This window comes from Alosa sapidissima, chromosome 16 (assembly GCF_018492685.1).
Source record: "Alosa sapidissima isolate fAloSap1 chromosome 16, fAloSap1.pri, whole genome shotgun sequence".
Classification (NCBI taxonomy): Eukaryota; Metazoa; Chordata; class Actinopteri; order Clupeiformes; family Clupeidae; genus Alosa; species Alosa sapidissima.
The window spans coordinates 25,037,159-25,051,686 of NC_055972.1; the positions used below are offsets into that span (position 1 = coordinate 25,037,159).

Here is a 14,528-nt window from a genome sequence, read left to right on the forward strand (position 1 = left end):
GAGGTGTTGCTGTTTGTTGCTGTTGTGAAAAGGCTATCGCTAACTACTTTACACGTAGAAGAAGCAATGAAGCCGCTCTAGTTGCCATGGTGAATCAGTGAATCTGTGATCGGTAGCGGGGTCTATTTGAGGGAGCCGTGAGCGTGCACTTATCCAGGATAGGTTTCATCTGGCTTGATGAATCCGTGTCTGCTCATTCTGGCTTGGTCTTTGTGCAACCAATTAAGCCTGTGCGCTCTTGTTTTGGATTCGTTGAGCGCAGCTCAGTAACTTATCCTGGATGTCTTAATTCTGCTTTTGTGCAATGGGCCCCAGCTGCTAAAATGGCATTGCAAAGCAGCAAACAAGTATTTGAAGCCGCTGGTGCCTCTGGAGTCCTGCGAACCTCAAAGTGTAGGATCCTCAATAAGTTTGCAAGTGTGCATAAACCTATTCGGCCACCCCTAAACAATACTCACAAGCAGAAATGGTTGCAGTGGGCTCAGGAATACATGAAGACTAATTTTCAGTTTTGTTTATGGATAAGTGCCGTGCCACCCTAGATGGTCCAGATGGATGGAGTAATGGACGGCTGGTGAATGGCCACCATGTCCCAACAAGGCTGAGACGTCAGCAAGGAGGTGGCGGAGTGAGGAGTCATGGGGAGAGAGCTGGTAGGCCCCTTTAGGGTCCCTGACGGTGTGAAAATGACCTCGGCAAAGTATGTAGAGTTTCTGACTGACCACTTTCTCCCGTGGTACAAAAAGAAGAACCGTGCCTTCCATAGCAAAATCATCTTTATGCATGACAATGCATCCTCTCATGCTGCAAAGAATACCTCTGCTATGGGCATATAAAAGGAGGGAAACTCATGGTGTGGCCCCCATCTTCCCCTGACCTCAACCCTACTGAGAACCTTTGGAGCATCATCAAGCAAAAGATCTATGAGGGTGGGAGGCAGTTCACATCCAAGCAGCAGCTCTGGGAGGCTATTCTGACATTGTGGCAGCTATGGGAGGCTATTCTGCAAAGACATTAAAGCAGAAACTAAAACATAAAACAGAAACACAAGTTCAATGGATGCAAGAATTGTGAAGGTGATATCAATGAAGGGCTCCTATGTTAACATGTAACTTGGTCTGTTAAGATGTTTTTGATCAAAAATCAACAAATGGCCATTTTTAGTTCTTTACAACCTATAAAATGTCTGAGCAGCCGTGGCCTACTGGTTAGCGCTTCGGACTTAAAACCGGAGGGTTGCCAGTTCGAACCCCGACCAGTAGGCACGGCTGCAGTGCCCTTGAGCAAGGCACCTAACCCTTCACTGCTCCCCGAGCGCCGCTGTTGTTGCAGGCAGCTCACTGCGCCGGGATTGGGATAAATGCAGAGACCAAATTCAAAAGAGTATATTTACTTATACTTGAAACTCTGTTGTGCATACTAATTTGGAACAGTGCATTTTGAGTTTTTTATTTTTGAAAAAAATACTGTTATCATTGGTTGGTTTGTTCAATAAAATTTAAATTATACTCTTAACGGTTGATGACTTATACTAACTGTCATTTGCATCAACTATTTAGGAAAATCTGAGAAAAATGTAATTTGCATTATAATTTGGAACGCAGTGTATTTAAGCACTCGAGAAAAATGGGTACTGTTTCTTCTTGAAGAAAACGTTCAGGGGCTCAAGCCCCCTATGTGCAACATGCCTGCACACAGCCGCAAACAATGGACTTCCTCTTAAACCATGAGGTAGACTTCTGGAAACGGTCCAATAAGAAAATCTGTGAGAGGCGGGAACTTTCAGGTTGAACACACACCCCTCTACACGCACACACATACACTTAGACACACTCAAACACACACACACACACACACACATACACACATACATGTACGAACTCTCTTACACTCTGACTGCAGACAGACATGGCTCGCAAGAGTGTGCTGCCAGTGCTGCTGCTGCTACTTCTACAAGGTCACTGGACTCAATGGACAGGTAAACAATAAACCCACACACACACACAGCCACACACACACACACAGACACACACACTAATCCACACACAGACACACACAAACACACACACACACATACACATACACATACAAACACACACACACTAATTCACACACAGACACACACAAACACACACACACACATACACATACTCATACAAACACACACAAATCCACATCATCTATCTGTGTTGCTGCAAACTGGTTTGTTTTCCTGTGTAGAGCAAGGCGTGCAGGCCACAGCGGTGCCGGCTGGGTGTGTGTGTGTGCGGGAAGTCATGTTGGTACCCTGGAGAAACATCTCTGACCTGAGCATCGTGTCTGACAACCCTCTCTGCAGAATACACATTATGTGAGTCCTGTCATTATTCTGTGTGTGTGTGTGTGTGTGTGTGTGTGTGTGTGTGTGTGTGTAAGTGTGTGTTTGTAGCTGTTCTGAATGTTTGGACATGTACATCTTACCATAGGCTCATATGTTATCAAATCCAAAAAATAGAAAAATATTTGGAGATTACCAAGTAAGGATCTAAATATCTCATATTTGCCCATGTTATGTGTGCATTCCAGCTATATGAAGCATTCTATCTGCATTGTGCGGATAAAATCGAGATTAAAGGATAACGGCACACACATACACACACACACTGTGAGTTGACTGTTGATTGTTGTCAGGAATGTAAGGCTGTGAGTGCACCCACAATTCACCACACACACACACACACACACACACACACACACACACACACACACACACACACACACACAAACACATAAACACACACAGCGGTGTGAAATTACCCAGTACACGCAGAAAAACAATCAGATATTTAATATAACACACACACACATACACACACACACACACACACACATACACACATACACACACGGCCCTGTGAAATGATCCTGTACACTCATGCTTCAACACAAACAACATTAAATATCACAGATATACACATTATCACGGCAACAGCAAGGCCACGTGTAGAGCAAAATGTTGAAAAGCTAAGGTACAAGCCTGTAGGATCCCATTTCAGATTTGAGTCTGAGATCTTGATGACTTTGGGTTACAGGCTGTACTTCTGAACATGAGAATGATAGGGTTGAGCAAAGAAGGTATTTGAAAGGCTGAGAATCCTGGAGGCTCTGCTTGGTTGTTCCGCAGGCTGTACATTCTAAGCTGACATGTTTACCAAACACATAGTGAGGAACGAAGAAAAGTTGGCTGGCTGCATGCAAGACAATCATCACAAACACTACAAATTCCACGATGACCCTACCAATCACATCCACTTGTTTATCTCTCTGCACAGTGTGTATGAGCTAGTGTGTGCGTGTGTGTTTGTGCGTGTGTGTGTGTGTGTGTGTGTGCAGTGTTTCCGCTAGATTTTTTTTAACAGTGGTGGCAGGATTATTTAAAAAGCAACAGCAACTACATTGTGCGTCTGCCCTGATTCTGATACCATGGCGGTATTAATTAAACCGTGGCGGGCCGCCATGCTGAAATAAACATAGAGGAAACACTGTGTGTGTGTGTGTGTGTGTGTGTGTGTGTTTATCAGTTTGCAAATAATGTGTCCTGTATGTGTCCATAACAAATGGGGAGAGAAAGAGAGACATAGAGAGAGAGATAGATAGAGAGAGAGAGAGAGAGAGAGAGAGAGAGAGAGAGAGAGTGTGTGTGTGTGTATGTGTGTGTCATGAACTGTGTTCCTGTTGACAGAATCACACTGAAGGGGAAGCAGAAGGTGTGTCTGAACCCTGATTCTGACCAGGGCAAAAGACTTCAGAAATGCTGGAAAAAGTGAGTAACACACACACACACCCTCAGCAAACACTACATGTACACCCCCCACCACACACAAACACACACACACACACACACACAGACTAATGGACCAGCAACAGAATACAAGGCCCTCATGTCCAGCCCTGGGTCAGCAGTACACGCACATATTTATATATGTTATTTCTTATATGTTTCTTTTAACGAGACACCCTGCTCACAAGAGCCATCTGCCGGTTGTTTGGGTTGTTGCAGCGTCATTGCAGCGTCACTGGAGAAATACAAATTAAAGTCGTGTGATCCCGCGTGATGTCACGCGCGGACCACGAGGGAAGCTGGCCAATTTGAAGTAATGCCCACTGTATTAGCACCAATTGGCTGGACCGCTGTTGATTTAGGTCAGTCACTTCAAGGGGGGTGAAAATGTATGTATTCGCTTATTTTGCATGATATATTTTTGATTATTTAATATTACTTTGTAAAAAGTAGCTTTCACTTTAACGTTAAACAGGGGATTTTTGTAAATGATTGTAAAAAAGGCCAAATTAAATAGACAAAGATTCAATTTATTAAAGGCAATAAAAGTGGAAATATCCAAGGAGGTGAACACTTTTTATAGGCACTGTACATTGAAATAATTATGACTTAAAGAATAAGAGAAAATGGCCTCCAACTGTGGGATTGATCAACAGGCACCAGAACTGTTTATCAACTCTATCATTATCATTAGAGATTCACTGGTTATTGTGTCAGATTAGTTATTAGTCAGATTTGGTCAATAAAGGGAATAATGGCAGTATGATTTTTTTGGGGTGAATAAATGTAAAACTTTGTACATTTTAACTTGTAGATGAGGGTTTTATCACAATTTAGGTCAAACTGATGCTAAGGTTGTATACACAATACCATCAGTCTACCCATCAGACACACACCTAATACCAGTCTTTCAAGGCTTTTTTCAAGTTCATCTGTTTTTCATAGTGATGTCACCAGTACAGCAAATAAGCTGTTGAGTGGGGTACACTGCTCTCTTGTGGATCTAAAGATGAGATACATCACCACTCCAACTACAACAATGTCTCTATAAACACACACACACACACACACACACACACACACACACACTGATACAATCAGGTCTTAATCCATGACATGTTTCCGGTTGGAATAATTACACCCACAGCGTAAAAGTTCTGAAAGCAAGAGCGAGCAGAAGACAGAGCCGGTGAGCGGCCCGATGCGAACATCATTTCTGTGCTCTCAATCATAATTGTTACGGTTGTGAGAACAGTTTTATTCACCACGAGATTATTTTTCACCGCTCCATTTCTGTATTTACGCTCTCGATTCCTAAATCTGCACTCGATTTCATTCTTTATGCGCTTGCATAATTAAGGCAGCTATCTAACTCCATAGTTTTGTATTCTGAGTCTGAGTGCATTGTATGTTTAATGGGGTTAACAATTCCCTTTGAAGATGCAATGGAGGAAGCCTTTGAAAAGAAGAAGCAAGCGAACGAGGCTAGAAAACACACATAAGACCAGTGAAAATAGGTGTCAGAGGCTTTGTAGCTAGATCAACCCCATCACCACTGTTGAATTTTGGTTTTTAAGGAATGCCCATGACTGGGGAGCTCAGCAAATTAAGAGTAAAGTAAGTGCTGGTAACTCCTGTTCCTCACTGATCGAGATTCTTGATGTCTGATCTGAGCTGGGGCAGCCGTGGCCGGACTTGTAACTGGAGGGTTGCCGGTTCGAACCCCTAAGTGGCCTTGAGCAAGGCACCTAACCCCTCACTGCTCCCCGAGTAGGGTTGCAAAGGGGCGGAAAATTTCCGGAAACTTTCCATGGGAAGTTAAACTGGGGAATTTTGGGAATATTCCAAATTGGAAACTTTCATGGAATTAAAGGAAATTATGGGAATTTACGGGAATTAACTGGGAATTTTTGGTAATTCATACTGTTTCATATACAAACATTAACATTTTGTTTCGTAATAAGCAATATGATTTGTTTGTTTGTATTTTCGCTTAGCTTAGCATACAAAGTTAGCTACCATGCTAGCGGGAATCCCATTCTCTACCTATAGTTTACTAGCCTGCTAAGCTAGCAACACTGAAACCACTGAACTGCCCAAGATAAACCACGCCACTCAACAACAAAATCCGATTGGTTGGAACATTAACTGACTATCAATCTCTTCAGTTAAAATTCCAGAAAATGGTAAAAAAAAAAAAAAAAAAAATATATATATATATATATATATATATATAATGACACAACATACCACCCTAACCAAACCTTATAGATTATTTAAGTTATATATAAATTGTCAATCTTAATCAGACAGATTAATCGTCCCATTACAGTTTATGCAAAATGACGTACACCCATTTGAATGAGGACAAAAGTGACGACAAGCCAATAACTGGGCAACTCTGTTTGCAAACTTCCCCCAGTTTCACACCAGTTATTCCCACATGAGATGACATTTTCACTGGGAATTTATTTTCCCCATGCACATGAACACACCATAGGTTTCCTTTATGTCTAGTAGCCTATGCTGATTGCTGTGTGCATGGGCTTGACGTATGTGCAGGGTAGAAATTTGACTGAAATTGCATTAAATCAGGTTGTTTTAACTAATCTTATGCTGCAAGATTGGGTTTTGTCCACTACATTTAAGTTCCCTGTTATAGACTAACTTGCCATATTAAAAATTCCCAGTTTATTCCCATTATTTCTCATTTATTCCCGTTAATTTCCATATATTCCCGTTAATTCCCATGGAAAGTTTCCAACTTTGAAAATTCCCGGAATTTTGCAACCCTATCCCCGAGCGCCGCTGTTGCTCACTGAGCTCACTGCGCCGGGATTAGTGTGTGCTACACCTCACTGTGTGTTCACTGTGTGCTGAGTGTGTTTCACTAATTCACAGATTGGGATAAATGCAGAGACCAAATTTCCCTTACGGGGACTAAAGAGTATATATACTTACTATACTTATACAAAGGATATTTTCCCAAGCATTAATAGCTTACTTCGCCGAATCAGTTACACAGTCTTTGCTAATCAATAAACAAAGTAGGCCTAGTTCATGTGTTGATTTGTAGACCTACAATAATCTCTAAAATAGGCACTGAATTCTGAGTTTTTCATTTTCTAATTAGATCTACATTTAAGTTTTAAAATGAATCATGGTGCAGCCTCTGAAAGTGAATTATTCTTGCGAGTAGCATATTTTAACATGCGGTTTTTGATTGTCATTACGCAATTATGTTAATTTTGAGAGCACTGATAGGCTATACAGTGTTTACATTTCCATTTGCGTCCCACCTGCATTATCTCTGCGCCCCTCATTTTTGTTGAGGCCACCTAAAATCTTACAGGCACACCTTAATTATAATTTCTGGCTACGCCCCTGCCATAGCTACTTTCACATAGATTTTCAAGTGCCTACTAGCCACCCCACATACCATTTTAATCCTATGAAAATGACAGAAAAACACAGCCTCCCCTTGTTTAATCTTTCAAATCTTCAAGCCCATTATATGTGGGAGCTCAAATATTGGTACAACATTAATGAAATATAGTATATAGAGAAAAAAACATTACTGTCACACTTCTCAATGCAAAAGTCATTGAGAATGCCATATAAACCTTTAATGGTTCAGTCATACTGAGAACATGTTTGCTTTCCACCCTACAAAGTTTGGACTGCTTATGAATGAAATACTTTTCATTATATTGATGGCCAAAAATTGCTTACCAGACAATGTGATTTTCAGGCTGTAAAGCTGAGGTAATTTCAGGGGCTTAAAGTAATATGAAGACAGGTTTTGAACAGAAATATTTTACAGGCCTTGGTCTTAGAACTCATTCTTCATATAGTGTTGGTAAAGGTTACTTGCTCTTGCTGCTTGGGTTCTTTGGTTGAGCTATCAGGTTGTTGTGTGTAATGGCTGTTGGCTATTGGCAGCGCATGTTGTACCATGAAGGAGGGAATGATAGGTCCCGGGTACAACCGGTGCAGGTAGTGCCTGCCATCAGCTGTTTATATGGTCGTATCCAAAGCCCTACTGGGCTATAGGTGCAGTACATGCTCTAGTCTGGGTGTCTCGAGCCAATTGTGCATTGCTGCTGTATCCTGCGTCATGCAGAGTTATGTAAGATAGGCTTGATTGTTCATCGGACACTGTGTGAAGTCCTCACCATGGGAACTGAACATCTTTTCCTGTGTGTAGCTGAAATTCAAAGTGGCCATTCCTCATAGTCAGATGAGCTGCTGATTAAGGTACAGATGGTACAGATAGTGCCATCTAGAGGAGCTTAAGATGAGGCAAATAATCACATAACTGTACTCAGGCAACACATGCAGTATGTATCCACACACACACACACACACACACACACTACATGCACCACCTGTTACATGATGGACTGACAGTGTATTACTGTTCCCCTAAATCTGTAATTCATGCATAAGAGTTGACCATGTCCACCCAACTGTAATGTTCCTTATGATGGACAACAAATCTGCAATGCTTCCTCTCCTATCTTTCTCTTCCCCGCTCTTCTCTCCTCTCAAGGTTCAAGAAGAACAGAGACAGGAAGAGGGCATGTCTGAGACCAGCCAAGCCAAAAAAAAACAAGGCACATTAACTTCCCGTCAGCGCTACACAAACAAGACCGAAGTCGTCCTTCAACTGACTGCCTACAATATCAACCATCAACCGTTCACTTCACTAACCGTTTTAACTTAACTTTTATAATACTGTAATCCGTAATACTCTGTTGCATAGTGCCTACTCACATTCGCTCATATTCATATACTCTTATTGCTTTGTAATAAAAAAACAAAACAAAAAAACAAATACCCATAACAATATGCCTTGGTCTCATAAATAATGAAAGCATGTTAATATTGAATGGTCTGACACCATCCTTGTCTTCTGCTTTGTTATAAATTATTTAAGTCGTCCACCTAAAGCAACACACTACGTTTCGATGAGAGAGCTTCGTCCGTTTTTCCCTTAATTGCGCTGTCTGCGCCTTTATCCCGGGAAATAACAGTGCTGTCAAGTGTCGACGGTGAGTATATAATACCAGTAAATGCACTTCATTATAGAGGCAGCGGCGTGATTTACGACCCACGGTAAAACGCAAGAAATAAGGCAAGACACTTCTCCCTCTTCACAAATCCAAACGAAAGGCTTTTTAATCGAGCTAGTTTCTTTAAAGAAAAGTTGTCACGTTATCTTCGGGATCTATGAATTTGAAGAGGACACAGCTAAATCCCTTTTGTTTCAGATAAATAAGCAAAACTGTCAGGGCACTAACTAACAGTAGCCTTGCCGGCTACAGTTAAGGATCTGCGTGCCTTCCATATGGACCTTCACATGCAGTCACACACAACCCACCTGAATACCTCAAAACAACCCAAGCATCCAATGTGTCGGCTTTTAAATGAGGCTTACCAGCAGAGCGGTTGGTTTGCAGAAGTCTTTGGAAGGATGTTTTCTCTGATATTTACAAGAGCACTTATATATTCTGCACCATGTTAGTGCAGCTGACAGATTTTAGTCCAGTAAAGGGAGCATGTCCCCTTGTTCTGCTATCGCTCCGGGGCGTTATCGATCTCCACACCCCTAACGCATGACCCTACTTGTTTTCTGAGACGCCGCCGTGGATGGAGAGGCACATGGACCGACGTCTTTGGTAACCAATCCCCACACCGACTGATAATAGGGGGAACACATGAAAATGAAGGCGGGGCGATTTCTGTCAGTGGTTGCCCTGGGAAACGGACAGGAGGACCGCTTCATCAGACGTTTAGGTAGAGGCTATATGCCATGCAGAAAAGGGTATGCATCGGACCGTCCACCAATTAACACCTAGCTGTAGCGCGAGAGCAAAACAACCACCCGGCGCTGCCGGTTATTTTAAATCCCGAGAGGCTATTCATCCATGGTGACAAATGAATGAGACATGATTCACAATGTCTGCTTCTACTGGGTAGTTGCTTCCTGTTTTGCTGCCTGAGACTGAGAATGTGCTTTAGGAAAATGTGAGGGAGGGATATGGGGAACCTGATCAGCTAGCAGAGGAAGTTGGTCTTACTGGAGTGTCCAGGGCACTTCCCCTGTGGAATATAAATCCGACACATACATCCGAGACTTCCTGATGGGGACTGGTCAGTCGATCTCCAGAAAAGTTCCTACAGCCACTCATGATGGAATCATCACATGTTTGCCGGTCTGGTGGTGACCTGCACATTGTGTGAGTGTGAGTATGTGTGTGTGTGTGTGTGTGTGTAGCCGGCCAGTTGAGCGTGTTGGCAGAGATCGGAGAGTTTTTACACCCCAGTTCACCAATACAGAGAGTCTGTTTCTAACAACCTTGTACTCTCCAGCATAATACACGCACACACACACAAACACACTCACACACATACACGCACAAACAAATGGACCAGTAACAGAATACAAAGAGCACATCTGACTTGGAAGGTCTGTGATCAGACCCCTGAGGCCCTCATGTCCAGCCCATCTGGGTCAGCAGTATACACACTCACTGAAAAATGTTCACAAACAAAAGCACTGAAAATACACTGTCAAAAGCTGTGTGTGCACACAAGACACACAAACACTGAAGATACATGTGTATCATGTGTGTGAGTTTTTCATGTTTGTGAGTGTGTACGTGAGTATATAAGTTGTTATTTTTATTGTAAGGACTTTCCACTGTGGTACTAGTCTCTGGAGTGATGCTACCAGGAGAATTCTCCTGAGGATCTCCAGAGAAACTGTTGCCGTGGTGTCCAACCTGTCCCACCCTCCTCAGACACACACTATCCGTGCTGGAAAAGTAAGATTTAGTTGTCCTTCTGTCTCCATCTTTATTAGTGAACTGCAGTGAATGGTTCAAGAACCTGTAACTGAATCAGATTTGTGAGACTTCATGAGATTTCCTGGTTTAGATATTAGGGTCAGTGTTATACACACAGACACACACACACACACAAACACAAACACACACCAGTTTAGCTTTACTGTTTGGACTATATTCAGGCCCAGCTGTTGACTCCAGAATGGGTCAAGATAAATCAGAGCAACAGTTTAACATCTTTACTCCCAGGAGGGTAGTGCTGCATTTCATTTGTTCTCCCGAGACGGATTGTTTCCCCGAGTTACTAACAGGAAGTTGCAAATGGATCACCCCCGGAAGTCATATCCCGACTCGTCAGCTTGTTTGAATCCCCGAGTTTGAATTAAATCCAAGATGACCCATTAACAGTAAATGAGTGCTGTAGACATACAGTACACTGTTCATTAGCGGTTTTGTCCCATTTGTGTGCCATTAAATCAATTGTACAAATGCTATGTTGTACCACATTTGTTTGTATAACATACTAATTCTTTGTTACAAACTGGTATTACTATATCAATTGCGGTAGCATTTTATGTTTATGTAATTTAGCAGACACTTTTGTTCTCACGACTTGTTAACAAGCCGAATTCAACCAGCTTGCGTTTTCACATACTGTAGATGTGACATCATTCCAAATGACTAGTCGTTTTATGAGACAACTGGAACACCGCATTTAATATTTGTAAAAGAGTGCCTGTCACTAATGTACTTGCTGATCTACACACAATGCTGTATACCTCTTGTGTACCACATCCCTATGAGTATACTGACTGAGATTAGATTATTCAATAACAATAATAATAACATTAATAATAATTACATTTTATTTAAAAGTGCCTTTCATGACATCCTAGGTGGCTTTGTCACAAACATACAAATCCAATAGAAATACAAATACAATTCATGAAACACTAAATTACAAAATACTCATTGTATCAACTAATTAATTCAATAAGTAACCATGTCACAATGAGTATGCCAGTCTGAAGAGAAGGGTATATTTAGCAGGTTTGAGTTCAGGAATGTATTCACTGCTGGATGTGATGGGGAAGGGAATTCCAGAGCTTAAAATAGTATAGAATGGCCTACCTTCTGCCTTTATATTGTGAGCACATGACTATACTGCATGCATGTACCCCCCCCGCCCCCCAACACACACACCTCCTGATGTCTGTAAGTGAGTATGTACACTATATTGCCAAAAGTATTGGGTCACCTGCCTTTACTCAAGTTCATCCACACCAAACTCTCGTACTTGACTGCATTGTGCCAAGTTTAAAGTTTGGTCCGGGGTTGTTTTTCAGGAGCTGGGCTTGGCCCGTTAGTTTCAGTGAAAGGAACTCTATATGCTTCAGCATACCAAGAGATCTTGGACAATTCCATGCTCCCAACTTTTTGGGAACAGTTTGGGGATGGCCCCTTCCTGTTCCAGCAAGACTGTGCACCAGTGCACAAAGCAATGTCCATAAAAACATGGAAGGCAGAGTTTGGTGTGGATAAACATGACTGGCCTGCACAAAATCCTGACCTCAACCCTATAGAACACCATTGGGATGAATTAGAACGGAGACCAAGAGCCAGGCCTTCTCGTCCAACATCAGTGTGTGACCTCTGGAAGAATGGTCAAAAATTCCCATAAACACACTCCTAAACCTTGTAGAAAGCCTTCCCAAAAAAGTTGAAGCTGCTATAGCTGCAAAGGGTGGACCGTCATATTAAACCCTATGGATTAAGAATGGGATGTCACTTAAGTTCATATGTGAGTCAAGGCAGGTGACCCAATACTTTTGCCAATATAGTGTATCTGGGTATGTTTCATCTACACCTTTCCATTTTGCCTACTCTATGAATGAGTATGCTACTCTCCCTGCTCTATGGATGAGAGTGCTATTCTCCCTGCTCTAAGTATGCAGTAGAATCTAGAGGTGAGGTATGTGGAAGGGCTGTAGAATCTACTGACAGGGTATGCGGAGGGGCAGTAGAATCTAGAGTTGGGGTATGTGGAGGGGCAATACAAACTAGTCCAGAGTCTATGGGGGAATCATGGGCGCTTTGTCAGAGGTGGTCTCCTCTGAGTCCATGTAGGGGTACTCCTCCATCTCAGTTTCCTGAGAGCTGTTCTCAGAGGGTCCCCCAAAACAGCCCTGCCCCTTCCCCGAACGCCTTTTCTGTCTTGGGGGTTGTGCACATCCCTGGAGACCTGCGCTGACACCATGGGGTGACTGGAGACGACTATTGCTGGGTAGGAAAGCAAGGGAGGAGGGGTGCCCCCCGGTGATGACGTGGAAGAAGGAGAAGGTGTGTTCAGTGGCACCTCCTTCAGTCACTTGCACATCCGCAAGGGAGGGGTCACGGTAGGCATCGCGTGACTCCAATTTCGGAGGCTCTGTCTTCTTTCGTTTGCTCAGGATGAAGTTTAGGAAGCCAGTGACCAACAGCATGGTGCCTGCCAGTGAGGAGGACATGAAAACACACACACACACACATTTTTTAGCAGTTTAAAGATATTATATGACAAAACATGAAAGGCGAATTTAGCCTAACATTAACAGCAAACGATGTATCTTATTTACTTAAAAAGAAAATACATGTATAACCATATTGTTATATAAGTAGTATTCTTAAAGATGGCATAAATATGTGCTGTGAGTGAAAAGAAAGTATGTCATTTAGGGTTAAGCATGGATGTAGAAACCTAGATCCCACATTGGCCTCCAGAACGTGTACCGCTGAGTACCGTCATCTTACTGACAGAGGAACACACCTTTAAGAGCATAAACAGAGAAGCACACTCAAGAACCCAGCCACAGGAACATTCTGGAGAATCTAGCTAGAGGAATCCACTCAAGAACCCAGCTAGAGGAACAGACTCAAGAACTCAGCCAGATGAACATTCTGGACAACCCAGCTAGAGGAACACTGGATAACTCAGACAGAGGAACAAACATGCTGAAGAACCCAGACAAAGGAACATGCTGGAGAACAGACAGAGGAACTTTAATGGTCTTATTATGTGTTATTGTATGTTACTATCAACAATAGCTTTGGCAACACTGTTCCCATACAGTCATGCTAACACTGCAATGCAACTTTGAATTTGAAATGTGGAACATGCTGGAGAACCCAGATCCAGAACATGCTGGAGAACCCAGACCTGGTATGATGACGTGCCAGAGTAGCACAGGGTGCAGGAAACACACCACAGACATCATGGTGTAGTAGAGAAACTTCTGAAAACCTCCAACTCGGGCCATCTTCTTCCACAACACAAACACCTTCCAGCCTGGAGGACATCTGAGGAGAGGAGGGAGAGAGAGGAGAGGAAAGAAGAGAGGAGAAGACAGGAGAAAATAGAGTGATGGTGCAAAGGAGGCAGAGAGGATAATAAGATAGAGGTAAGGACAGAAGGTGGGAGAGAGGAGAAGAGAAAAGAGGATAGAAGGTACAGTAGGGGAGGAGAGGACAGGTGATGAGAGGAGAGCAGATGGGAGAGAAGAGAGAATGTAGGAAAGGAGACGAGAGAGGAGAAGACAGGAGACAAACACAGAGGAGATGAGAGAGGGGTGTAGGGAAGGGAGATATGAGAGGAGGAGATTAGGAAGAGGAAGTCAGGATAGAGGAAAGAGAGTAGAACAGCAGAGAAAAGAGAAGAGAGGCATACAAAGTCATGAGGAGGAGCAGGAAGATTGAATATTTCATATATCAAGGCAGTACAGAGAGCATATAAACTCTTATGAATGTGTTTCTTAATGCACAAAAGGTCTGGGTCTGCGTGATATGGGACCTGCTTATGCTAATATAAGAAAGGTGTGACT

General features: G+C 42.6%; 3 protein-coding genes across 4 annotated transcripts in view; 1 reads left to right on the forward strand and 2 right to left on the reverse strand.

The window, feature by feature from the left end:
- Positions 1–9,744, reverse strand: part of rassf4a (Ras association domain family member 4a) — a 40,354-nt gene extending 30,610 nt beyond the window's left edge. Inside the window, exon 1 of one of the 2 annotated variants that reach the window (XM_042065178.1) lies at positions 9,261–9,744. The gene's annotated coding sequence lies outside the window, so the exon portion shown is untranslated. The remainder of the gene's footprint in view (positions 1–9,260) is intronic. The other variant, XM_042065177.1, reaches the window with a different exon arrangement.
- On the forward strand, positions 1,841–8,666 carry LOC121684983 (C-X-C motif chemokine 6-like). Its single transcript, XM_042065183.1, has 4 exons — positions 1,841–1,978; positions 2,221–2,350; positions 3,722–3,802; positions 8,373–8,666. Exons 1-4 carry the CDS (start codon positions 1,909–1,911, stop codon positions 8,443–8,445), a joined length of 354 nt encoding a protein of 117 aa, XP_041921117.1. The 5' UTR covers positions 1,841–1,908; the 3' UTR covers positions 8,446–8,666.
- Positions 9,745–11,569: 1,825 nt separating the features above from the next.
- The window catches only part of tmem72 (transmembrane protein 72), a 6,591-nt gene continuing 3,632 nt past the window's right edge, over positions 11,570–14,528 (reverse strand). The window contains exons 4-5 of the mRNA XM_042065181.1: positions 13,868–14,007; positions 11,570–13,159 (exon numbers count right to left, since the gene is read on the reverse strand). Of these exons, the coding sequence (XP_041921115.1) occupies positions 12,744–13,159; positions 13,868–14,007 (556 nt within the window). The 3' untranslated portion in view covers positions 11,570–12,743. The remainder of the gene's footprint in view (positions 13,160–13,867; positions 14,008–14,528) is intronic.